Source organism: Sander vitreus, chromosome 9 (assembly GCF_031162955.1).
Source record: "Sander vitreus isolate 19-12246 chromosome 9, sanVit1, whole genome shotgun sequence".
Taxonomy (NCBI): Eukaryota; Metazoa; Chordata; class Actinopteri; order Perciformes; family Percidae; genus Sander; species Sander vitreus.
Window position 1 is genome coordinate 18,352,591 of NC_135863.1, and position 26,570 is coordinate 18,379,160.

Genomic DNA, 26,570 nt, shown 5'->3' on the forward strand with positions numbered 1-26,570 from the left:
TTTTCAATTATGCTGTGTCATAAAACAGTTTGCTATTCTGAACGGGGGGGACTAGACCTTTAAATCCACTGATTTCCATATGAGAGTCTCGCATAATACTCAAGTCAGCTGACTTAAGACGCCATTTTGTCAGCCATTTCCTACACTGAGCCATTGCCAGCGTCTCTGCACAACACAGGACGCCCCGTCTGGCCTCAGCTTCATCTACCCGGGCTTGGCAAACAGCAACGGACCCTGCACATACGGTACCCGGGTGGATGAGAGACAGTCTAGAGGGTCGGTCAGCACCCACTAGACCTCTGGAAGGCGCTTGGCCCCGCAGCACAGAAGCGGCACAAGTCACGGGCAGACATGGCTTTGAAGATTGTCAAAGGGAGCATCGATCGGATGTTCGATAAAAATCTCCAGGATTTAGTACGTGGCATTAGGAACCACAAGGAAGATGAGGTAAACCCACCAACGAGCAAACACTGTCACCTGGAACATTTTTTAACCTCACATTCATTAATGTGTTTGACTTAACACACATTGGCATTAACGTTATCGCTGACCAGCTAACGTTAGCTAACGCTAGCTAGGTAAATTAACGCTAGGTAGGCTGACCAGCTAACGTTAGCCAACAGTCACTCAAAACAGTCCTTTTCAGCGGCTAATGTTTATTTAACGTTTGCTAAATGACAAGTTAGGGAATGCATGTTGGTGATAACTTTGTAGTAACGTTAGCTACATGTCAGGGTTTAAGCAAGGAGGCTTAATGAAGAGTTGTTACTGACAGCTAGCAAACCTAACGCTAGCTAACTGACAGAGGAAGCAGCTCGATAGATTATCACAAGGGGAGATTACTCTTCGGCATAACGGTACCAGAGAGTACTTATAATGTGAACAGTCTTACTATTAGGCAACTACCGCTAACTAGATCAATTATCGGCCTTTAGTGACTGATTCATTTTGGAAGAAGCATCCAGAGGTCTTCAATCTGCCAGATATATGTGTCACTTATTTGAGTTGAATGGCTGATGCGATACTCTGATTACATGGGCAAAGGACAGAGTGTGAAAGAGGCATAGCCTGTCTATCTGCTTAACTTTGACTTTAAAAAAAGCAGATGTGACCATTCTGGATGTTGATTTATAATTGCATATTATATAAACTCGTAAAATCATTTGAGATGGGTCATCCAGCAGCTCGTTTTGAATACCCCATCAGTGGTTGAAGGTGATGTCATCCCTGTCACATCTATGTGGTGATGACAGGCTCATCATATCACCAGGAGATGGAGTTGGGTGTGATGGCCCGTTAGAGGGCACTGATTGGGGCAGCCACGTTTCCATCTCTCACATCAGCCTGCTCTTATACGCTCTGTGTTGGCTGTGTCTAACCTTGTTCCTGCTGTAAAAATGCTATGTCAGGTAGTTGGACGGGGTGGGTATAAGGCAGGATCCTTGGGTTGTTGTTACACAGAGCTGTGGTGGTGCTGTGTACACCTGTCTCAAGCTGTAGGTCAGGTGTGAAATGTAGAGGTAGTGTGTCTAACCTGATGGCAGCTTTTGAATTTATTACTTTTTCAACGTGGCAGATTTGTCCTGCTTACTATCTCACCTGAAAACCAATATACAAGCATGGGCTAAACCACCAGATTTAATCAGCTCTATACACATTTTGTTTGGATATTATGTCATCTATATTTGTGTCTTAATGTTTTTGGTAATCAAGCACTTAGATCAGCTATGTTGTACGAGGCTATCAATGCTTGATCTCTTGATTCAGTGTATGGGCTGAGATGTTCACCAATTGTAACCCAACCTGGGAAGCCTAGATACGGTGGTGGTTGCCCAGTCAACAGTGGACAGTTTGCTGAAATATTAATACGCTGTGAGTGTGCGTGTAAGTCTGAGTGTATGTTGACTTTTTCCTGGCCAGCCCACAGTTTGTTTTTCACGTGTGTGCTGAGTCCTTGTACAGTTCATTCATTCACTCTCCCTCCCACGCCTATGGAACAGCAGGCCTATTGTAAAAAGGTGTGAGGATGTCCTAAGTGTAATTCTGTGAAATTGCCACTAAGAATTTTAAGCATATTTGTAATTGACGTCTGTTAAAAAAAGATTTAGCACTAGCCCTCTAAGCCTACTCATCTTTTGCTTGGAAGGTATAGGCCTTTCAGTTGATCTCTAGCTTAGTCTGCATTGTTGGCTGTCCTTGTTGGCACTTTGGCAACTATTTCAGTTATTTCAATGTTCTGAATCAGTCTTCGAAGACAAATGTTATGCAGAAGCACCGTGTGTCTGGTGATCTTGTGTGGAATCCCGTCCTACAGCCCTGGTAGCCAGTTACTCCAGGAGCAACAGCAGAGCTCAGTCTTCTCTTCCCCCCCCCCCCCAACACACCTCCTCCTGTCACTGTGCTGTCTCATGACCAGCACACATGACCAGCACACACTAGACTCTACACAGATACATGTGTATGGGTTTTTGCAAGGTTGCTCCTCAACAATGTTTGAATGATTGCTCTATCTAGAAGTCTAACTGAGCTTGCCCTCCACTGTTGAATGAAATGTACCAATTTGGCTCTCTCTATTTCAGAAAATCTAGCGTATTATAAAAGGGATCATAAGTTTGGCTTTTTATCATTCATGGGATTGGCCTCATTCATTAAGGCGTCATAGACAAGTGGGACCATTTACTGAGTGTCAGTATTGGCCATCGAGGAAGGAAATGTTCTTGGTCTACAAGCCAAAGCCACATGCCATATTTCAACTGTGACTTGGAACAGGGCCTCAGAAATTATGTATTACAGTAGCAGGGCTGAACAATTAATTGTTTTTCTAATCGAAATCGCAATTTAAAAGAATGCGATTAGCTAATCATGAAGACTGCGATTAATCGAATATGAAATGTGTAGTTGAATTTTTGGTTTAACATTGGATTTAACATTTTTTTATTCCTCTTTTTTATTATATTTACTGTTTTTTCATAAGATAAATGCTGGAATAATGTTACATATCACATATTGTTTTATAGAAATGTTCTGTTTTCAGTGGATCTTTCGTTTATTTTTTTTATTACTTTTATTTATCATGATCATAGAAGGTGCAATATGTAGCTAAAACAAAAATCGCAAATCGAATCATAATCGCAATATCAGGCAGGGAAATCGCAATTAGATTCTTTTTTTTCCCCCAAATCGTTCAGCCCTATACAGTAGTCAGAAACTGGCTAGCACAACTGTGGAGCATACAAGTCATGAATTTGATGACTTTAGATTTGGCCTAACTGTATCCAACACCAATGGCTCGTGACTTGAGTTTGACTTTATGACTTAAAGCCCAGAGTCAAAGAAATTTGACTGATGCCAGAAGCAGTATATGGGGAGTGGAGGCCTAGAGGTTAAAGAAGTGAGCTTGTGACCGGGTGGTCGCCAGTTCAATCCCCAGACTGACCGGATAGATCTGGATGGGGTGTAATTGTGAATGTGTAACTAAATGTGACAGGTCGTTGTTGCAAATGACAATTTGTTCTCAATCGACTTACCTGGTTAAATAAAAAAATATATATATATATTAAGAGACGAAGCCAGCATTGTGACTTTATAAAGTCTAGGATATGTTTTTTACTTGATGTGACTTGGGACTTGCAAAACAATCATTCAGCCCCACCTCTGCTGGCTGGTGTCTTGGATAGCAACAGCAAACAGGATTTTTCAGCTTGTTCCTGGTGCTTGGTAGCAGCCTCCCACTCTGGATATCACTCCATCTAATCTGATCTGCTTCCTGTTTGTCCTCTTCCTTTGTCTGCCCTCAGGCCAAGTACATCTCCACATGCATCGATGAGATCAAACAGGAGCTCAAGCAGGACAACATCGCTGTCAAAGCCAATGCTGTGTGCAAGCTCACCTACGTAAGATCTCTCAACACCCTCCACAGAATCACTGACTCTTTCTGCCTTGAGTCATAGACACTGATACACATACAGTAATGATAGACACCATCATTGTTTGGCTCTTAGTGTAAGCCCATTTGTGTTTCTTTGGCCAGAGTCTCCTTTATTTTTATAGCACTATCAGGGCAATATTAATATTCAACCCAGGATTAACGAAGAAGAAAACTAACAAAACAGATACTATTTGATTCTAATAAGAACTTAATAAGTATGTGGTTTGTAATATGACCCTAAAGCAGGTAAGAAATATATTTTGTATTTATGTATGTTGTCTTAAGTGAACCTAAACGCCAGCGAGGGAAGATTTGGTTTTGAGCAGGCATTGATTTTGGTGCCTTCCAATATGCTCAAACTGTTTCATAGTTCAAGTGTAGCATTTTGCGTTGACAATGCACACAATGTCAAATTCTGTTTGCTTGTGATAACTGTAGGGAGCCGCACGCAGACTTTGTTCTTTGTACACTACCGGTCAAAAGTTTGGGGTCACTTAGAAATTTCCACTCCATTACAGACAGAATACCAGCTGAGATGAGTTTTTTTAACCAGGGCAGCAGTTTTCAGATTACATTATGTGCTTACATAATTGCAAAAGGGTTCTCCAATGTTTTCTCAGTTAGCCTTTTAAAATGATATGAGATTAGTAAACAGAATGTGTCTTTGGAACATTGGATGAATGGTTGCTGATAATGGGCAATGTAGATATTGCATTAAAGATCAGCCACTTCTTTCTACAACAGTCGAGAACCCTTTTGCAATTATGTAAGCACATAATGTAATCTGAAAACTGCTGCCCTGATTCAAAAAAACAATGCAACTGATCTCAGCTGGTTTTCTGTCTGGAGTGGAATGGAAATTTCTAAGTGACCCCAAACTTTTGACCGGTAGTGTATATTATCTATTTTTATTCAAATAGCATTATGCTGAATCGAAAGCCCATTGTTTCGGCTTAAGGCTTCATCAGGGGCAAATAGAAGTGACCAGAAAGAAACCACTCAATACATTTTTATAAAACCAGTACAACTACATGTAAAAATGTTTTGTAAATGAAGATTAGTCACTGCACAGCCTAATAGCTAGCAGCCGGCACTTATTGAGAACAGTGTATAATTTCTGTTAAAATAAAAGCACTCTTTCTTTTTAGCTTTTAGCTCAAATCATTTAGCCTCTCTGTGCACCAGAGGGACAGCTTGGAGCCCCTCTTTTTATTCACCCACATCCCTCGCTGTCTCTTTTCTTTTCTGTGTTACAGCTTCAGATGCTGGGCTATGATGTCAGCTGGGCCGCTTTCAACATCGTTGAAGTCATGAGCTCCTCCAAGTTCACATACAAGGTACGATTGGAATATAATCAGAGGTCTTGGAAATGCAGAACAGTTAACCTGGTCACTTCCTGGATTAAAGGTCATGATGTTGTGACTGTGGTGTACGCCCAAGTGTAGATTTGTCAGGACATTATTGTTGAAATACAGTCACTCTCACAAACTGTCATTTTCTGTAGCAGTTAAGTTTATTTATCCACATAGAAACTCAAAGCACAAGGAATAGTCACACTTTGTACTGTATAGGTACATCTGCATGGAACTGCTGCAGGTTGGTAGTTGTTTGTAATTATAGCATTGTACTGAAATATAATAATACTAAGTGTGTAGTGACAGTTATGTCATTCTTTCTGCTTGGTTTTTCTTCCTCCAGAGGATTGGCTACCTGGCGGCCTCGCAGTGCTTTCACGAGAGCACTGATGTCATCATGCTGACCACCAATCAGATCCGAAAGGTCAGTGATGTTCTTCTGTGTGCTCTATGAATATCTCTTGACAGTTATGAATCCCTCAGTCAACCTTTTTCTGTCTTGCCGTCCTTTAGTTTTCTTTTCTTCTTTTTCTTTCCCAGGATCTCAGCAGTCCCAACCAGTATGACACAGGTGTTGCCCTCACTGGCCTCTCTTGTTTTGTGACCCCTGACTTGGCACGGGACCTGGCCAATGACATCATGACACTGGTGAGTCATGGGGAGTATGTCAAGAGGTTTCCCAACAAGGATTTGTGCTCTTTAGTATTTGTTTCTGGCTACAGTTAATTTCCTCCCGTTAACTCCTGCCGTGGCTTTATTTACCTGAGAACTTTGCCGTCAAGAAGAGGAGTTATTTCATTTTCCAGCTTGAACACAACTGTGTCTATTTCACTTTTTTTCCTCCACCCTAGATGTCCCACACTAAACCCTACATCAGAAAGAAAGCGGTGTTGATCATGTACAAGGTGTTCCTGAAATACCCAGAGTCTCTGCGACCTGCTTTCCCCAGGCTCAAGGAGAAACTGGAGGACCCAGACCCAGGTATCAGGAAAGACACTGCATTCAGTCTGTTCCGCAGGAACCTTGTGCTTTGTCACCTGAACCCTATACATTATTCAGCATCTAAGAATATGAGATTAAGGAAGGCTCATTTGTTATACTGCCACTGCCAGGGCTGTCTGGCAATATTCAACAACTCACAAGACTATTTCTGTTACAAAGACAAAAACATCTCGCAGGACATTTATCTGGCTTCATGGCATGTGAGCAGGAACATGCCAGTGGTGTCACACTTATTTAATGCACATCAGTGAGACAGTATTCACTGTTCTCTAAGAAACGTCTGCACACGTACTTTGTCACTTGTCATACTGCATAGCTTTTCTACATTAACATGTTTTTCTTTGCCTGTGTTATTATGCTATATTATTGTACATCATTGTTTTTTAGCCATACTTCACTCTTAAGACCAATAAACACACAAATCCCATTTTTATTTTATTTTAGTATGTTTAATGAATTACGTTTATGGACTTTTATTCAGATTACTTTTAATTTTCTGATCATCTTTGTTCCTCTTTAGGTGTCCAGTCCGCAGCAGTAAATGTTATCTGTGAGCTGGCTCGGAGAAATCCCAAGAACTACCTGTCTCTCGCCCCGCTCTTCTTCAAACTCATGACCTCCTCTACTAATAACTGGGTTCTCATTAAGATCATCAAGCTGGTACGTCAACAGGATACAGGGAACTTGCCTTTGAAGAGGTTATGGATTGGTGTAGAAATATTCCTTGTGGTCTTATATTGCTGCCATGCTCTCATTACTAGGGTTGTTCTGATACCGATGCCAGTATCGAAAATGCCTCCGACGCTACCTAAAACGCTGGTATCGTTATCTGCGAGTATGCAAGTCTATGCACAGATCCGATACAACGTAATTTAGCCCTGGAAAAAAAAACTTTAGTAGTTTTATTTATGTTCTTTAGCAGTTATGACTGACTGTCAAATTAAATAATAAAAGAAAGATCTATGGCATTCAATCTCTATCTTCTTCTATCTATTTCTGTCTCTACTTGTTACCATGGATAAACGGCAACATACACTTTACTGTGCACCACCGCAGTATTGTACCAATCATAAAGGGATAAATCCATCATAAAAGAGGAAGGGATACCAAAACGCAGTGAAGACACATGATGGGTTGCATTGCTTAGCAAGTTGTATTTCTATAAACAGAACCACCACTTTCAAGTTCACATCCCTTCTCTTACAGTTGTTACATGTCAAATACAAGTAAATTACATCACATTTTCCCAGTAGAACTCCTTGAATCCATCAATGTTTATGAAAAGATTGTTTTAATTCTGCTGTGCCATGGCACTCTTTGTATTTGTTTTACAGTTCGGTGCACTCACACCACTGGAGCCACGGTTGGGGAAGAAGCTGATCGAACCTCTGACAAACTTAATCCACAGGTGAGATTAGATCCATTAATATTAAGCTTTTCCACAAATGGTAAATGTAGTGTGATCTGATGCGTATATCAATAATAATCTGCTCTCTCTCTCTCTCTCTCTCTCTCTCTCTCTCTCTCTCTTTCTGTTTCTTACCCTGTCCTCCTCTCTCACAGTACCTCTGCCATGTCTCTGCTGTATGAATGTGTCAACACTGTCATTGCAGGTCAGTCAATGTGTGCAATGTAGTGGTCTCATTCAGTTTAATGTGTGCTGTTGCTCTTATTTCAGTCTTTTAAAAAAAACAATCAAACAAACATCTTGAAACCTTTTTTTTTCTTCTTTTTTTCTCACATTAAGTTCATAATTCTAATTGTTTTTTTTGTCCTACATTGCAGTGTTGATTTCCTTGTCATCTGGGATGCCTAACCACAGTGCTAGTATCCAGGTAAGCCTCTGAGGTCCACTCCTCCATCTGCGCTTTCTTGTGGTTAATTTGGTTATAACCCTTTCCACCCCAGTTGATCCACAATGCATGCTTTCATCATTTTCCTTTCTGTTCGCAAGTCTGTCTGTTCAAACATATTGGCAACTATTAAACTTAAAACAGGCTAGCAGGACTCATCAAAGCTGTTTTTTTCCCCCCCTTGTTTTCAGTTGTGGCTGTCAGTTATGCATGATCAAATAATATTTTTCACCATTGAATATAAGCCCCATTTCCCCCACTCTTGTTTGTCTCATTTATGTTTTTTGAAGTGTGAGGAGTCTGGTGTGGAGATATGTTAATGACTCTCCCTTTCTCTCTCCCCCCCCCCTTTTCTCTTGCTCTCTTTCAGCTCTGTGTGCAGAAACTGCGAATCCTGATAGAAGACTCGGACCAGAACTGTGAGCCCTCTGTCAATGCCTGCAGTGTGTCATTTTCTCATTGTCTGCGTGTTTCTGACTGTGGAACAGTCCACCCTCTTAGATGACAACAACGTAGACCCCCTGACTCTAGATAACTCGAACACTATTACAGTCCCTCTCTCATTAGAATACCATTTCACTTAAGGCACTACCACTTTAACACACAAATCCCATGATTGACACAGAAAGTGAACACCCTACAGCAGGGTTTTCCTGGTTTGTTGCTTTAATTTGAAAGGGATGAAAGTTTCCAGTTTGCCATTCTCAAACATAGGGCTTCGCTCTATATATATCTATACACTCCCAGTTGGAGATGAGAATACTGCATCCAGCCATTCGAGTTATCTGGACACCCTTGCATAGATAGTTTTGTGCGTGGAGTAGACTATAGACCTCTGATGTTTATAGAGCAGACTGTGAACCTGTGGTTTTAGGTTTTGTTTATTCTTTTACCATACCTTTTTATAGTCATGCTTTAGGTATAACACTTTCCTAAAGCAAAGGAGGTGAAAGACCAGACGTTCCCTGGATTGTGAAGATGCTTTGCTGGTAGAATCAGTAGGTAAAATAACAAAAATAGGGCTGAGGTCATTTCTGCAATGTATTCACTGCAGTAACCAGCCTCACCTTACCCACAAGGTCACTACGCACACACTTATTGATCCACGAACTCGAGAGGCATTTGTCTCTGCCAAATTAGGTGATCGAAAAAAAGGTCATGATTCAGCAGATTTCTAAATCTTTAACAATCTGTTTGATGAGTAGGAAGAGCAGCAGGAATTTGACAGAGGAAAAAGGAAAACAAAACTACTGTTTCCAGTCTGTGTGTGTCCTTTCCATTGTATGTTTTGTGTTCCTTTCCTTTTGTGATATTTTGTTTGTCATTTCTATATGTTTTTATTTATTTTATTATAGATGATTCCATGGAAGATAACACAACAGTAATTTGTTCATATTATATTTACGTATTAATATTTTCTAGATGCAGCCAGCTAGGCCTTATAGAGTGACTAGATGTAGGGAAGTGCTCTAGGTAAGTAGTAGTAAGTGTAATAACATTTTTTAAACAAGTAGTCCAGTTTCAAAATAATTCTGTCCTCTGGAAACTGGATCTTTTTCTATAGTCATGTTTATAAATGATAGGAACTTGAATAAGAAAGTATTATAAAAGCATCATTTGTTAATGTAGAGAATAATGTCAGCTGATAGAAGTGTGTGTATATATACCTTTTTTTTTGTTGCTAGGGTGAAAGCATGTCTGTTTTGAAATACGTTAAGGCCATGTTTGTTTTTGTAGTGAAGTACCTGGGCCTGCTGGCCATGTCAAAGATCCTAAAGACCCACCCCAAGTCAGTGCAGTCTCATAAGGACCTCATCCTCCAGTGTCTGGATGACAAGGATGAGTCCATTCGCCTGAGAGCTCTGGACCTGCTCTATGGCATGGTATGAAGCAAAGACATTTTTTTTTTACATCAACATTTTTCAGTTAATTCTCAGTTTAAGTAATTACTTACTCAGATTTGTAGTGCCAGATAATCTCGTTTTCACTTTTGCCATAACTAAATGCGGAGTTCACCTGCCAATTGCACTGTTGTATGGTCCTTGATTGGTTTAGGTATAGGTTGTCAGGGAATGGCACTATTGCTAGCCCAAATATTTGATATATGGTGTAGAAACTTCTGCAGGTGGTGTAAACTCCACACTAGTGGTTGTGTGATATTATATTACGTCTGGGGGTGTCACAATTTTATTTTAAATGCAAAATCAATCGAAAATGGATCTGCGAATTCCCCCAGTATTTTTTTTCCTCTGACCTACTTACTCACACCCAAAGGAAAAAAAATGGCTGGTAGCATGCAGCTAAAGACATAGGGGAATGTTAGCTTACCGGTAGCGTGCCGCTTGACTTTTCCAGACACCATGGCCACTACGAAGGTAAAGCATGTGGGCTCCAACGGGACTCCATGGTTCAACCATGTCACTTTGTTAACCTAATGGTGCGTTCAATTGCACTTTGTTCATTTTGAGAAACTTAAACTGTTGTTGCAAAGTAGTATTCTACTATCTCATTGCTCTTATGGCATTGCTGTCCTTGTTGAGGAAAAAAAAAATATTAAATTGAAAATGAAATCAACCTTAAAATCGAAAGTCGAATCGTGACCCCCCCTAATTATGTCATACGGAAATATTCTGTGATTTATTCACAGTACAAAAATTGCATAGTCAATTGTGCTCTCTGTTTTTAAAGCTGTTTTGAGGACATTCTGTCTCTCTCTGGCTGAGTAGACCAAATGATCTTTTAAAGATTTACATTCATGCGTTTAAATTAGATCGTTGTTGAACTGGTGTCTGCTCCCCCAGGTATCCAAAAAGAACTTGATGGAGATTGTAAAGAAGCTGATGCTGCACGTGGACAAAGCAGAAGGAACCACCTACAGAGATGAACTGCTCACTAAGATCATCGACATCTGCAGCCAGAGCAACTACCAGTACATTACCAACTTTGAATGGTCAGTTACTCCACACCAGCATTGTCTTATATTTCACTCCATATTTTGTTAACTTTTGTTTCATTTTCCTCTCTTATGACATGATTATCAACCGTAGCTCTTAATATCTGCTTGACAGGTACATCAGTATCCTGGTGGAGCTGACCCGATTAGAGGGCACACGGCATGGCCACCTCATTGCCTCTCAGATGCTGGATGTGGCTATTCGGGTCAAAGCCATCAGGGTCTTTGCTGTTGCCCAGATGGCCACTCTGCTGGACAACGCCCACCTGTTGACCGGCAACGTGCAGCGAAAGGGCATCTGTGAAGTGTTGTATGCCGCCGCCTGGATCTGCGGTGAATTCTCAGAGTATGTTGATTTATCTCATTGGGATACACACACACACACACACACACACACACACACACACTGGTATAGGAGTGAAACCACTCTTCAGCACACAGTTATTGACAGTTGAACCCAATAGAGAAGGTAAACTTGAAGTAATTCAACAACCGTGCATAAAAATGTCATGACTGTATTATGATGATAATAAGGTATCCCAAGACCCCAGTATCCTGTAACAATGAATCCATAGGGAGATGACTTGACAGCTTGGTTCAGATACTGTGCTTCCCACCTCTGTGTTTCCTTCCTCTTTTATCGTCCAAGTACAAGCTAGCCCTTAACTGATTGATGACTGCAATGCTAATCTGTGTCTTTAAATTGGACTCTGAAATAACATTGGTGCCATCCTGGAAATTACGTATTATGTAATTCAATGCAGTTTTCAATCAGGCCTTTCTCTTAATCCACCTACTCTCCGTAGACACTTGGACAACCCGACGCAGACGCTGGAGGCTATGCTGCGGCCTAAGGTGGCCACCCTACCGGGCCACATCCAGGCTGTGTATGTGCAGAACGCAGCCAAGCTGTTTGCCACCGTGCTGAAGAGCCAGGAGGGGAACACGGACAGCACAGCAGCGCAGGAAACCAGCCAGCTGATGATAGACAGGCTTCCGCTGTTTGTCCAGAGTGCCAACCTGGAGGTCCAGGAGAGGGTAAGAGAGATATGCATATAGTTTTCTTTTGCCCACCTTTGGCATCATATACTGTACCACAAGAGGTTATTTACTACATACAAATATGATAATTGACTGCTAATCTCCCTATCTGCTTCACCTTCTGTCATGTCCTCAGGCATCTTGCATCCTGCAGCTGGTCAAGTACATCCAGAAACTGCAACAGAAGGACGTAGAAATAGCGGAGGAAGTCATCGCTCTGTTCGCTGGAGAACTCAACCCTGTTGCCCCCAAGGCTCAGAAGAAAGTGCCTGTTCCTGAAGGGTGAGTTGGCTCAATACATAAGTCCCTCCAGAAAAACGCGATTATGTGATTGCATAATTCAATGCATAATCAGCCAAAGTCTGCATATTTATGCGGGGGCCGCATTTGTTCAAATACGCTGCACTTTCGCCACATAAATTGCAGATTTCCGCGCAAAATATGCGGGGCTTGCGTGATTTCATAATCCCTGCATTTACGTTGTCAAAAAGTCACATATATCTTAACAGAAAGTTGAAAAATGTTGCGTTTACTTCACACAAGAGCAGCCCTTTTCCCCTGTTGCCTTGTTCCCCAGTTTTTGCAAGTTCCCGCAATATCATCGCATAAAATTGCATAAATATCTCGCATATTCCATCGCATTTTTTAAGAAAATGTGTCGCATAATCAAGAATTTTTGCCCGTAATAATCACAAAAAAACTCTGCATTTTTCTGAAAGGACTGAAGGAACACACACATGTTGAAAAAGTCCTTAAAACTACAATATTACATAGTTTGACATGACTGTACAGTATTTCTGAAGTGTAACAGAGTTTGTTTGTTCAGTCTGGACTTGGATGCCTGGATCAACGAGCCTCCATCTGAGAGCGAGTCTGAGGATGAGCAGCCCCGGGCTATTTTTGCCAAGGAGGAGCCCAAACACTCCCGCCCCCGTCACACAGAGGTGGACGAGAAGGAACTGGCGAAGGTGAGCTGGTCTATCATTGTAGCATTGTTAAACTGTACAAGCACCATTGTTTTATGAATGGTATAGATGTATAGTAGTGCATACGTGTATGTGTGTGTGTGTGTATATATATATATATATATATATACACACACACACATACGTATGCACTACTATACATCTATATATATATATATATATATATATATATATATATATATATATATATATATATATATATATTTATAAATTTATTTATTTCACCACTTGTATCTGGAAATAGTCAAGACATTTATATATGATGCAAACATTAGACATAAAGGTGTTTCTCAATCTACACATGATCATGCTGTCCCTAGCTTCAAAACAATATTGACTTTTTCTGAGTTCTACTGTGAATCTAACTTCCCATGTGGTTCCCCTCTCTCATGCTAAACTGAGGGAGACTGTGCCTTCATTGATTAATTCATGCAACTGTTTTTTCTTCACGCTCTACCAGAGAAGAGAAGCCAGAAAGCAGGAGCAAGCCAACAACCCGTTCTACATCAAGTCCTCCCCATCCTCTCAGAAGGTGTGCTTACCTAGTCATCATCACACAGCTTTTTACATGTCTGTTGAATCCAGTCTGTTGTCGTAAGTAATAATTACAGTATATTGAATAAAATGTGTACACTAACAAGTCATGTTTGAAATAGTCTGACCTAGGGCTGGGCGATCTATCGATATTATTATATCGAAATCTACTGTATATATGAGGCTAGATATAGTCTTGAATTTTGGATATCGTGATATGACAAGTGTTGTCTTTTCCTGGTTTTAAAGGCTGCATTACAGTAAAGTGATGTAATTTTCTGAACTTCCAAGACTTACTAGCCATTTTATTGTTTGCCTTTACCCACTTAGTCATTGTATTCACATTATTAGTGATTATTTATCAAAACTCTCATTGTTAATATTTTGTGAAAGCACCAGTAGTCAGCCCTACAATATCGCCGCAATATTGGCATCGATGTATTTGGTCAAAAATATCGTGATATTTGATTTTCCATATCGCCCAGCTTTAGTCTGACTTACCGGATGTAGAATGTGGGTATAAGCCTGCCATCTGCCAGCTATTTTGGCCGGCATTCTCCTCTCCTCCCGCTCTCTCCACTATCTATTTTCCAAGTGCACCGTTACTGCATCCGGGGTTTAGCGCCGCCCGAGACGATTGTGATTGGTTTTTAGAAATGCAACCAAACCAGAGCTTTTATTTCTCCATAGCAGAATTATAATAGGTGCTTCCAGACCTTTCTCTAGCTCTGACACAGCGCTCTGGACATAGGTCGGCTACGTGAGACTATGTTTTAAATGAATGTCTCCTCTGTGTAGGTGTACCAGGAGGCCCCTGGAGTGGAGCACATCCCTGTCGTGCAGATTGACCTCAGTGTGCCTCTTAAAGTCCCAGGTAGCACAAACTGTTTTAACGCTACCGCAAACACTTCTTTCGAAATCACAACTCTCAAAATTATATAAAAATCTAAATGGTTTGCTTTACTGCCATCGTAACAGACGTTATGCTATAATATAATTAAAATACAGTCATGGTTCAGGTTCAAAATAATGCTGTTGGTCTTACTTCTCTTATGTTTTTTGCATTCTCTGCTGATGTTTCTGTTTCTCTGTTTGTCTACTTATTAAAATATGACATAATACATGTTGCAGTCGTCTGTCCTACAGGACTGCCTATGTCTGACCAGTACGTGAAACTGGAGGAGGAGCGCCGGCAGAAAGACAAAGCAGAGAAGAAGAAGGAGAAGAAGAAGAGGAAAGAAAAGCGCAGCGGCCGTGGGAAGAGACATGATTCAGGCCCAGAGAGTGAGGAGGACATCACGCCTGCACACATGGTCGACATTGTTACCGAGGAGATGCCAGAGGTACACTGAAGCTGTGTAAACCTCATAATGAGTTTTGAATTGATAGGCATCATGACTCATAGTAATAAAATATGTTTGATTTCAGTGTAATCCTGTGCGTTAGACAGTATCAGTCATTTCTACTCTACATAAGACTGGAATTTACTGCATTATATTGTAATGCTGTTTACACATTACTCTTCTTTTTATTTTTTTTATTGACCAAAGCACAATTACATACAGAAACTGTATGAATGTGGACATGTATCTCAGTCAGAATAAAATACCACAGTCGTTTGCTTGGTTTATTGGGTTTTCATCTCGGAGACAACTGAGACTGGAGTCAGTATGTCAACGGATCACATTTTGTGTGTTGTTGATATAGATTTATTTACAAAGTTATTAACTCTGTTTTGATTGATTTTACGCCTTCTCATTACTTCAGAATGCCTTACCCAGTGATGATGATGACAAAGATCCCAATGACCCTCATAAAGCCCTGGACATCGACCTGGACAAGTGAGTCCACAGCATTTAGATGTATATGTACTCTATGTATACTCAGACACTTATGTAAATTTAACTTTTGACATAAATGTTAAAAAAATAAAAAATAAATATGTAGAGCTGAGGAACACTGTTTAGTTGTTCAGTTGAATCTTGAATGTCTGAATCTTGTATGACTTTTTTTAATCTGGATATTTTCTCAGCGTGACTATTTCCTGACCTTCCCGGCTGTAGTGTCACAGCCGATGTGACTCTACCCTTTCCCTCCTCTCACTCCTTCTCATTGCATTCTGCTTTCTGCTTCCTCTTTTCTATGCCTACATACACCCATTACTGCCTCTTTGTGTGGGCAGCTTGATGGAGATGGCTGGGCGCAGGTGAGTACTGTAGCACCCCAGCCACAGGACCTGGGCTACGACTGTACATGGATTGCCTCTCTATCTTAAAATAGCTGTCTTGCTCCTCTCACTAACATAGCTGTCCTTTTTTTTTTATTCCGCATTCGGAGTTTGCAGTACCTGCTCCCTCTTTTTTGCTCTTCTTTCCTAGTTATTTTTAATATTTATCGTTCACTGTAAGCTTTGTCCTATCTAGTATAATATCCAGTATCCCTTTTCTCTTACCCTGCTTCCTTTTTAAAAAAAAAAAAAAAAAAAACACTTCTATAAGCTTGACAATATTGGCAGCATATCACTCTATTTCCAAACTAACTGTTCTATGATTGCTCTGGCCTTCAAAGAAGAAGAATTATCTCAAGAATATACAGTATCTCTTTGATAAGAGTTGCATTGTTTCATAGTAAACAAAAATAAACAAGATAATTTTTAGCTGGCTGCTGCTGATGTTCTCAGGACTTCATCTTTCACCAGCTGTCCTTCTGGAATAGGCTCCTAAAAGCATTTTGGCTATTTTTTTAATTTTAGAGAAGACCATCAGCATCAATATGCTTTAAGGAAACTCATCCCAGGGGTTAGGTAGTATAATTCTTTTGCTCCCATTTCCCAGATTCTCCTCAGTTCGGCAGACTTGCCATGCCTCCAAATTCTCACCAGCTGTTTTTTAAATGGATACTTCTCCTTGCCTGCCCTTGGTGGGGAATAACAAGCACATGTGCCCTGAGACCAATGCTATGATTTACAGTTGATCTTGTCCCATCTTTGCATTAGTATGAAGTTAAACTCATTTTTAAGACTAAGAAAAAAGAGTAGAGATTGTGCAGGAGGAAACTGTCTTTAGAACATTTCTGCCATGGATTTCTTTTACTGAACATTTTCCTCCCTATATAATAAAAAAAGAGAGAAATAAAACTAGTTAAGTTAAAATAAAAATAATAAATGCATCCTGCAAACTAAGTAAAGCTAAACTATAAATAAAAAGACAAATAAGAAAGCACAAGCATTGTTACCCGGGGCTAATGACAGAGAGCGTTGTGCCTTTTTATAGAGAATAACCAGCAGGGGGCTGCAGTGCATTTGGTTATTGCTTTAAAGGCTTGGGGAAATACACTTTGACAGATCTTATCAGTTCAGTATGGAGGAATTTATTGGTGTAGTTTCTTGCTGTCTGGGAAGTTATAGTGCTTCTAGCTCTGCCAGAGGAATGGCTTAACTCAACGCTTTGAATGAGACCTGGCTGCTCCATAGTGCAGAATATGTGCCTGAATACGGTGGATTGCTGCACCCTACAACCCTTGTTCACCTTTTCTAACAGAACAGAATACTTACTAAAAAAAATAAAAAATACATGAAGTTATAAAATATTTTTCAGATGATCGCACTAGCTCCAGGTGGACAATAATCACCTCCTCCTCTAAACAAGGTCAAAATGTGTGTCTGTGTCATTTTCGTTTGTCCAGGCCACTTGCCGACAGCGAGAAGCTGCCAGTCAGGTCACACCGTGCAGCAGAGGTTCTCAAAAGCCCAGCTCAAGATGGAGACGCAGAGAGCGCCGCTTCACAGGAGCCCAAGAAGAAGAGCAGCAAAGAAAAGAGAGAGAAGAAGAAGGATAAAGACAGGGATAGGAAGGTGAGGGTAACATGTCTAACCCCCCCCCCCTCCCTCCCTTTATCTCCTGCAAACCACACTTGCCTCATTCTGTCTAGCAGCTGAAACTGCTTCTTAAAACCAGTAAATCAGATTTATGGAGCGGTTTGAGCGAGGGAGGGAGGGGGGACAACAACAAGAAGCTGTCAACCATCATGACGTGACGAGTCAGAGGTTGTGGTTCTTAACCTTGTTGTGACACGGAGCTGAATTTATTTTCTTTTTCTTTTTGCAGAAGAGCAAAGAAGACAAGAAGAAGAAGAAGAAACACAAACATGAAGAAAAGGGGGAGGATCTTCTCGGAGGTCAGGCAGACGAGCCTGTGGTCCAATCAGAAGAAACCAGTGAGGTGGCTGCACCGCCCACCTCTACCACTGCTGAGGTGTGTCATTACAAAAGGGTGGAGCGAGCCTGTTTCCTACCTGGCAACAGAGTTTATATCCAAGATATGATTTGACCCTGAATCCTGATTTTAAATAATCTGGTGTAAAATAATTTATGATGAAAAATGGCTTAAAAATATCACTAAATATAAAGTCTACAGTTTCCCGCTAAAAGGTTACATGCATACAGATATTCTTTGATCATTTCCATTGACTCAACCATTCCATTGCTTCCTCCCAGCCTGTGCTTCAATCAGCTTTAGTGATCAAGTATCAGTTTCCACGTAGCTGACTGCGCAGGCTCTTGGCAAATACTTGATTTATTCATGAAATAGAACAGTGTAATCTCTGTATCCGTTTTCATGAATAGTAGATAGATACGGAACCTGTTTGGCCCTCACCCCTCTCACCTCCTCGCACTCCTCTCCCTCCCTCCCTCTTCTAGGTTTCGGATCTGGATTTCTGGCTCTCAAACGCTCCAGTGCCCTCTAACACCCAGGTTGAGTTCTCTCTCTCTCTCTCTCTCTCTCTCTCTCTCTCTCTCTCTCTCTCTCTCTCTCTCTCTCTCTCTCTCTCTCTCTCTCTCTCTCTCTCTCTCTCTCTCTCTCTCTCTCTCTCTCTCTCTCTCTCTCTCTCTCTCTCTCTCGTTTATACTTTCTTCTTTCATAACTCCATGTTTTATTGATCTACCTCATGTTTTTGCCATATGTTCTCCCTCTATTGCCTCTTAATTTGGAACAGTTTTTTTTTTCACATCTTCAGCACCTCACCTTTTTGACACGACTTCCTGTCTTTCGCAGGTCACATAACCCTTTCCTCTCTCATTCTACAGCTTTCCTCTGTTTTCCAGCATGTCTGAATGTACAGTGTGTCTGTATACACAGTATGTGTGCATTTGTCTCACAATGCCAGTGGTTCTCTCTCCCTCAGCATTTGTTTTGCTCACTGGGTGTTGTGTCGGTCTTGAGTTCAAAATAGATATTGTTTTTGTTGTTGTTGTGGTGGTGACCGATGAGCCAGAGGTTCCCTGGAATGTGGCCTGGAGTCATTTGATTTTGTTCCTGTAGGCCACTAGCTAGTAAACATTGATGTGAACAATTCACGATTTTTCAGGACAATTCAAGATATTCAAAAAATCTGCTTGGCAGATGTTTTTATCAGGAAGGAAATACATTCAACACGTTTGTTGGACCTCAAGGATTCACACACTACTTTTGTTACAAGAAAACTTTACAGGGCATCTTTAACTTGCTCTTACCTAATGATTCACATTAAAATAACAGCATTATTTCACTTTTTAATGTTTTTCATGAAAAACGTCAATGCCATTAAATGTTGCAGAAAACCACTCTGTTATCTTCGGATAGAGCCATGCTAGCTATTTCCCCTTGTCTTTATGCTAAGCTAATCTCACGGACTGCTAGCTCCATCTCAATAATGAATAGGGTTCCATAGTGGAACCGGGTTTCGGGTACCCAACCCTAATAATGAACAGACAGATATAAGCATGGTATCAATTTTCTCATCTAACTCTCAGCAATAAAGTGAATAAGCTTATTTCCCAAAATGTCACACTGTTGCTTTAACCATACCCGATAGCTTGTGACATTAAAACAAGATGTTAGCACAGACTTTGTTTTGTACCTTCCATACCTTCTCATCTGTAGAAATTTGGTATGTGAAAACCAGGTCCGTCCTTTGGTTTTGAGGAATTCTGTTTTAGAGCATGTGCACTCCTGACCTAGAAACACCATCCTTTTAAAGACATGCCTTGACATGATTTTGTGGAAGACTTGTTTTCGTATTGGTTGTCACAGTAGCACAAGAGATCAGATTTTGGCCCATAAGGAGCTTCCAATAGGATATATATGTAGGCTGTCACAAGGATCTTTTAAATCAGGCGTTTTAATCTGTTAGCTGCAGCCTTTGTGGCTGGTTAGTACAGTTGCATCAACAATCCAAATCAATACAGATGCCTACAGACAAAACCTACTTGGGGGTTTCTTACGCAGGCACATTTGTGGTCCAGCTCATTTGGCTGGTTAGTATTCTCGCATGTGATGCACTTGGTTTAGCAAATCAGGTTCATGTTTGTGGTATCACAGAGCTCGTAGGTTGCAGCTCCATCACGAATGACTTTTTTTTTTTTTTAATGAATGATTGCACTCCCTAACTTTGCTTAACCTCTATCAACACAGAAGTGACAAACACTGCTGCATTTGTAACATGCTATGGTTTCTCACTGCTCATGCCTTTGTGTATTTTTGTGGTGGTGTGTGTGCGACCAGGAAGCAGCAACAGTAGTAGTAGCAGCAGCAGAAGCAGCCCCCGCGTCTGAGGTGGCCTCTGGCACGGCGCCAGACTCCGAGCCTGATGAGCCCAAAGACACCGAGACGGAGGAGACTGTGAGTCACCACTGATGACGCGACAATTGCGAAGTAGAAAGTTTGTCTGCTGTGCTAGAGATTCCAGTTCACAGTGACCTGACAGGATGCAGCACACTGGCAGCTCTTATTCTCACACGTTTGTGTAAATGATGTACCACAGACCTGCCAGTTTTGATATGGTCTTGGGAGGAATTCTTCTACCAGTAACCATGTTTCATTACCAATTCAATCTCTAGAATTTCTAATACTATTTCTCCATCTACCTTGTGGGTTTTCGATGATAAGAAGTCCTCCAAACACAAGAAGAAGAAGCAGAAAAAGGAGAAGGAAGAGAAGGAGAAGAAAAAGAAGAAGAAGCATCATCACCATCATCACCACAGCGACGGAGGTGGGGAGGAGTCGGTGCAGAATGGCACTGTGGAGGAGGAAGAGCCTCTGCCGGTCAGTGTTTGTCATCAGCCTGAACTCAACCAGGAGTGTGAATGAAAACATTCGGCACACTTTGACTATAGCATGTTTTTATTTTATGCTTTGAGGGAAGAAGACAAGTCACAAGTGACTGACTTCACAAACAACGTAATGCTGCATTTAAGCAGTATCATTTATTATCACTCTGATCTGTGCCTCTTAGCTCCCCTGTTTAAACCCCCTGACTGACACACACACACACACACACACACACACACACACACACACACACACAGTGTGTGTGAACCAGTTCCTGTTGCCTAGTTTGCATACAGTGTTAGAGAATGCCTGATCTCACCTGAGCTCTTCTCTCCTTTCAGCCCATGTCCAATTACTGCCTGCTGGCGGAGAACTCCTACATCAAGATGGTGAGTGATGGCGAGATGCTGCTGAAGAAAGGAACTTTTACTACTGGGCTCAGACAATTCTGTTTTTTACTCCTAATTCTAAATCCACTATTTTTGGCCTCCTCTGACATTTAATTCACTATTTTAATTTATGATGTCTAATGCCATATTCATTACAACACACACTTGAGGAGCAACATGTTTGATCATCTGATTGACCTCATGTGATGTTTGCCCTTAATTGACTCCGTTGTCATGTTGCTGTGTCACTGCATATAATATTTAAGTAAAATGTTATTACTAATAATCAGATCCAGGTTGTGGAACCTGCATTTTCCCATAACATTGTGGAAATTCTAACCTTCCTCTGCGTAGACTAAAATGGAAATGATCATGCTATTGTTCATGTTTAGGCTGTCGATATTAGTGTGAAAGTTATCTAAAACAACAGTAGCAGAAACAAAACAAAAAAACCAACGTATGCAGATCCTCTTCTTTTCTCTCCCTCTCTTTAAAGATGATGGAGGATGCTGATCAGGTACTGGTTAAAGTTCTGTCAGTGACAGAATATTATTAAATCTCTTTCCTAGATGTGTTTCTCTCTGTTCTTGTTGCTCTTCACGGCCTGGCCTCCGAGGCAGACTACGTTAATGTTTCCGGGAATGATTCTGTCCTTGTGATTTTGTCCTTGGGCTCAGACCGGTTTCTTGGAAACAGCGGTGTGTTCTTCGTTGTTGGGTTTATGATCCAATTTGCTGTGTTTACTTTATGTCTTATCTAAATAATCATCGCTCAGTGAATTACGAGATGGCAAGGCATATTTATTTAATTAATAAAAATGAATTGTGTATTCAAATTTGTCACCCGCTAAGGTTAACGACATCCAGGGGAACCTGCAGGATGGCAGTCAGGTGGTGGTGTCTGTTATATTTGAGAACAAGTGTGACAGCTTCCTCAAATCCATGGAGTTCAACGTCCTGGACTCTCTCAACTCCAAACTGCAGAGGCCAGAGGGGTCGGGTCCACATGACGGCCTCACCGTCCCCTTCCAACTTCCACCTGGTCAGTGATTACCTGCAAAATGCATGCCTTTTAATAGAAGAGTTGGATTTCCCTAAACGATACACATATACAAGATACAGTTTTTGTGCTATGGGTGAGGCCATTGTGTTCACTCTAGTGTTCTTAAGTGGTGTGTCCCTCCATTTTAATTACCCTTAATCTATTTCAAACCTAAAAAAAAAAAAAAAAAAAAGTTTTGTAAAGTCTGATTACTTTTGTGCTTCAGGGGTGTCCAATGAGGCGCGATTTGTCTTCACCATGCAGAGCATCATAACGCCACAGAAACTGAAGGGAACCCTCACCTTCATAGTAAAGGTGTGAAGACACACACACACACACACACACACACACACACACAGAAAATTGCAAAAAATCCACTTACCAAAACAAACCAATTGTTTTGGTATCCTACTGTATTTGAAACCAGTCAACGCTTCCATAAAGTGTTGTTAAATTGTTCATGTTTACTTTTTAAATGCTATGATATTCCCCACTTTTTCAGCATTATGTATTTTGCTGCTGCCACCCCCAACATGTCGAACATAAATCGGCAGTGTTGAATATTGTGAAGTTTTGTTAAAGTAATTCCCATTTAGTTGATTCCACTTGTGTAAAAACCATTTTGAGGGCAGCAGGGTGGCGTAGTAGTTCAGAAGCTGTGTACTGCAGCGAGACAAGGAATCCAAACCAGCTCCAGGTTTCATTTTGGAAACTAACCCTTCACCCAGATCTCTCTACAGGTCTGCAGGCCAAACGTTTGTCTGTTTGTTATTGATTATCTTTTATTTGTTGTTGTGTTTCCACAGAATGAGGACTCCTCCACTCATGAGAAACTGGACTTCAAACTGCACTTTACCTGCACCTCCTACCTAATCACTACTCCCTGCTACAGGTTGGTGTTTTACATTTCACACCACGTTACAACCCAAATTATAAAGGTAGAAAAACTACATACTGACAATTTTTTACATTCTTTAGGGGCATTAAAGTGCTCATATTATGTATCTGAATCATCAGGCATGTCATAATTGTATTTAAAGGTTATATCAGAATAGGTTTACATGGTTTAATTTTCAAAAAAAACACCATATTTTTGTTGAACTGCACATTGCTGCAGCTCCTCTTTTCACCCTGTGTGTTGAGCTCTCTGTTTTAGCTACAGAGTGAGGCATCTCACTTCTGTTCCATCTTTGTTGGGAGTCACACATGCGCAGTAGCTAGGTAAGGACTACTACCCAGTCAGAAGCAGAGTATGAGGGAGTGCCATGCTAGGCGAGCATTATAATGTGTGTTACAAAGTGACGCACGTTCGTCTCTGAAGTAAAAGCTGGACTACAATAGAGCTGTTTGGAGCAGTTTGTGAACAGTGTTTTCTGTTGGAGACTTTGTGCTTTTTCACTTTGTAAACCTATAACGTGCACAAATAAAAGATGTATAACACAGTAAAGGAAAGGGGAAAAGCCAAAAAGCATAATATGAGCACTTTAAAATAAAGGTAAAGCAGTGGGAGTATTGACTGTTTTGCCTAAGGATGGTACTAGAAAAAGTGTCCAAAATGTACATTTTTAAGGCCACACCCCCACCCTCCACCTTGCCCCCCCCAATAGCATTTAAAGCTACAGACACAGAAATGGCACATCCTAAGGAAAGCTCATTGTGGGACTGGCTCTAGTGGCTGTAATTCTGCACCAAGGCTGAATTTCGGGAAAGAGACTTCAGATACAGTATTAGGGGACCACTAAGGCCTATATAGAAGCATCCAAAAAGCAGCATGTAATAGGACTTTTAAGGAGAAATAAAAAAAATCTGAGTTTCGTTTGTTTTGTTTGGCCAGTGATGCGTTTGCAAAGCTGCTTGAGTCGGGCGACCTGAAGTGCAGCTCTGTCAAACTGGAGGGAGTCGTCATGCCCTTCCACCACCTACTGGCCAGGATCTGCTTCCGCCACCATTTCTCTGGTACGTAAACACACCAGGCCATATAATATTTGTCTCAAGTGACAGACCTTTGCCCTAAAACATCAAGGTGCCAGATGAGTATGGTGTTCCACATACAGAATTCAACAGTACAGTGTTTGTCAGGAATTTTTGCGGTGGTTTGGTTTGACCATGTAGTTTACAAGAAAGGTAAGCGGATCGTATAATTGCATGCAGTTGTTCTGAGTGTTTCCAACACTTGTGTTCTGTTTGTTTTGTTGGATTAGTTGTGGAGAGGATCGACTCCTGTGCCTCAATGTACAGCAGGTCTATCCAGGATCACCATGTCTGTCTGCTGGTCAAAACTGTGAGTGAACCAATGAAACTCCTCCTTATTATGTGCTGTGATTTGAGATTTTCATAACCAATTATTGTGCTGCTTTTTTTTTTTGAAGTGGACTTTTAGATTGTGACTTGATTATCTCTCTCCTCCCCCCCCCCAGTCTGGTCAGACAGTGTCCATTGACGCTAAATGTGACGAGCCGACGCTGCTTGGGAATGTGCTGGATGAGATCAAGCAGACCTTCTCTCAGTGCTGATTGTGTCCGACAGCTCCAGGGTGCCCCTGCCCCCCTTCATGCCACCCCCTCCCTCGCTGAAACACAACATAATCATGTTACGAAAACACTGCGGCTGGTACCTCCAGTATCGCCCTATTTATTAGTCCTCAGATTCGCAAGATTTGTATCCCCTTACCTTCTTCTTCAGTGTTCCACACTTTGTTCCGCTGCACTATGAACTCCCTGACACTTGGTGTTGTTTTACAGACTCACTGTGTGTACATGTGCCGTCTTCTTTGCAACGCACTTTCATCTTTAATTCCTGGTTTTCGAACCCCCAACAGCCACCCTTTTCCTCCCTGACTCTGACTCTATACTGAGCTCCTGTTTCTGGATGCCCTGCATCCTCTGCTCTTTCCTGTGTACCTCTCTCCACCCTCCACTCTGTCGGCAATTCAGTCTGTGACAGTCATGTAATGTAATGTTGACAACTGAACTTTTGCTGTTGATGGTTGAATTGTGATTTTACTGTTTTGAAGGTTTTGTCTGGTTTGTTTTTCTTTGTTGTTTTGTCTTCATTTTTTTTGTGGTATGAAACCTGTCTGCGCCTTTTTGTCTCGCGCCCTTCTTTCTGCCCACTAAACAGCAGCGTGCGTGCTGCTCAACTTTGTAGGCCTGGAAAAAACATGCGACTGACCCTTTCTCAGACTGGTCCTAGCTGGAACACTGGGGGACTCTCACCTGCTCACCCACCACTGACCTGGTGCCTGGAGAACACCAGACACTGAGCTCCTGCAGTGTGAACAGCAGAGATGAAACCACATATAAGGCATGGGTTTTAAACTTCTTTCAGAGCTGTTGCCCTACTTGCCTTTTGTCTCAGAGCAGATCTCCTAGTGTTGGTTCAACACAATCCTAGTGTGGCACTACGAGTGATTTGTACAGTAGATCAGTGGTTTTGCTCTGTGCCTTAGCTGTGCAGTCTGACCTACTCCAGCGCTTCATGAGTCTTGTAGAGACTCCCTCCCCAGTATATCTGCTCCCGCCCAAGCCCCGTGATCAACTGTGCTAAGCTGCAGTTTGACACCCCGCACCAAGAACTTCCAACATATCATTCCTTTCACAAATCAAAGATTAATTTGAAGGCAGAAGAGTATACAAATGATTGAAAACTCCAGAGTAGAAGTGTACAGTGTAATGTGAGATTTCTATTTCACCACAGGACAGGCCACTGCCACCTGTTATCAGCTTCCTCTTTAACTCACAGATATGTTGGTTAGTTGTATGGAAGATGTTAAATTCCTGTAATACACAGAAGGATACTGTTATTTCTATGAAACCTCTATGGTGCTGAGGGCCCTCAATTGTGTCACCATGGGGTCAAGTTAATGACAGAATAATCTGGCATTAAGAGAGCTACCAATGTTACATCACTGTCCTGACTCACTTCTCTGGAAAGTCAAATATGACGACAAAGTTACACTATCAACCTGTCTTTAGTTTTAAAACCTACAGGTTGCAAGTTGTTCTCTCTGTAAGCAGAGACTGTTAAGTGGTCAGTGGTTTTAGGTTCCCTTTCAAGCAGTGTTAGGCAACGTGGCTTCCAATGTAGGGAAGCCTCCACAGTGTCAACAGCAAAGTGCAGTTTTGTCTGACTTTGTGTGAAATCATGTGAGACATTTACACCTGTGCCACTTTGACGTTTGCATCACAGTAGCTGCGCCCAGGTTGGCTGACACCCAGTTGGCATGTACCTAGATAAACCCCAATGTTTCTTTTCCTTTTAGTAACTGCCTTGCCACTTTCTTGTACATTGACATGTTATGATAAAAATGAATGGGCCATTTTTTTTTTTTTTTTTTTAAAGAAATGGCTGCTGCCTCTTGGAACTTTCTCAGAGGTACAAACTTTTAGTTTGTCATTCAT

General features: G+C 41.3%; 1 protein-coding gene across 7 annotated transcripts; it reads left to right on the forward strand.

The window, feature by feature from the left end:
• The first annotated feature begins 119 nt into the window (after positions 1-119).
• ap3d1 (adaptor related protein complex 3 subunit delta 1) lies at positions 120-26,504 on the forward strand. Of its 7 annotated transcripts, none has more exons than XM_078259043.1 (34): positions 120-447; positions 3,798-3,893; positions 5,185-5,265; positions 5,627-5,707; positions 5,824-5,931; positions 6,135-6,264; positions 6,806-6,945; positions 7,620-7,693; positions 7,849-7,898; positions 8,071-8,120; positions 8,509-8,581; positions 9,876-10,021; positions 10,940-11,088; positions 11,207-11,437; positions 11,898-12,129; positions 12,269-12,414; positions 12,959-13,100; positions 13,579-13,650; positions 14,451-14,526; positions 14,784-14,995; positions 15,420-15,493; positions 17,337-17,505; positions 17,759-17,905; positions 18,352-18,405; positions 20,195-20,311; positions 20,579-20,734; positions 21,082-21,129; positions 21,626-21,646; positions 21,981-22,170; positions 22,397-22,485; positions 22,977-23,062; positions 24,005-24,126; positions 24,372-24,451; positions 24,588-26,504. In XM_078259043.1, the coding sequence occupies exons 1-34, from the start codon at positions 352-354 to the stop codon at positions 24,681-24,683; spliced, it is 3,834 nt and encodes a 1,277-aa protein (XP_078115169.1). In that variant the 5' UTR covers positions 120-351; the 3' UTR covers positions 24,684-26,504. The 7 variants fall into 7 exon arrangements, with proteins under 7 accessions (XP_078115169.1, XP_078115170.1, XP_078115172.1 ...); XM_078259044.1 differs by having other exon boundaries at positions 14,799-14,995; XM_078259046.1 differs by having other exon boundaries at positions 8,509-8,557.
• Positions 26,505-26,570: the final 66 nt, after the last annotated feature.

Coding starts and splice junctions, on each gene's coding strand:
- ap3d1 (XM_078259043.1), top strand. CDS start 352: ATGGCTTTGAAGATTGTCAAAGGGAGCATCGATCGGATGTTCGATAAA. Junction 5,932..6,134: donor CCAATGACATCATGACACTG/GTGAGTCATGGG, acceptor CCTCCACCCTAG/ATGTCCCACACTAAACCCTA. Junction 17,906..18,351: donor CCACCTCTACCACTGCTGAG/GTGTGTCATTAC, acceptor TCCCTCTTCTAG/GTTTCGGATCTGGATTTCTG.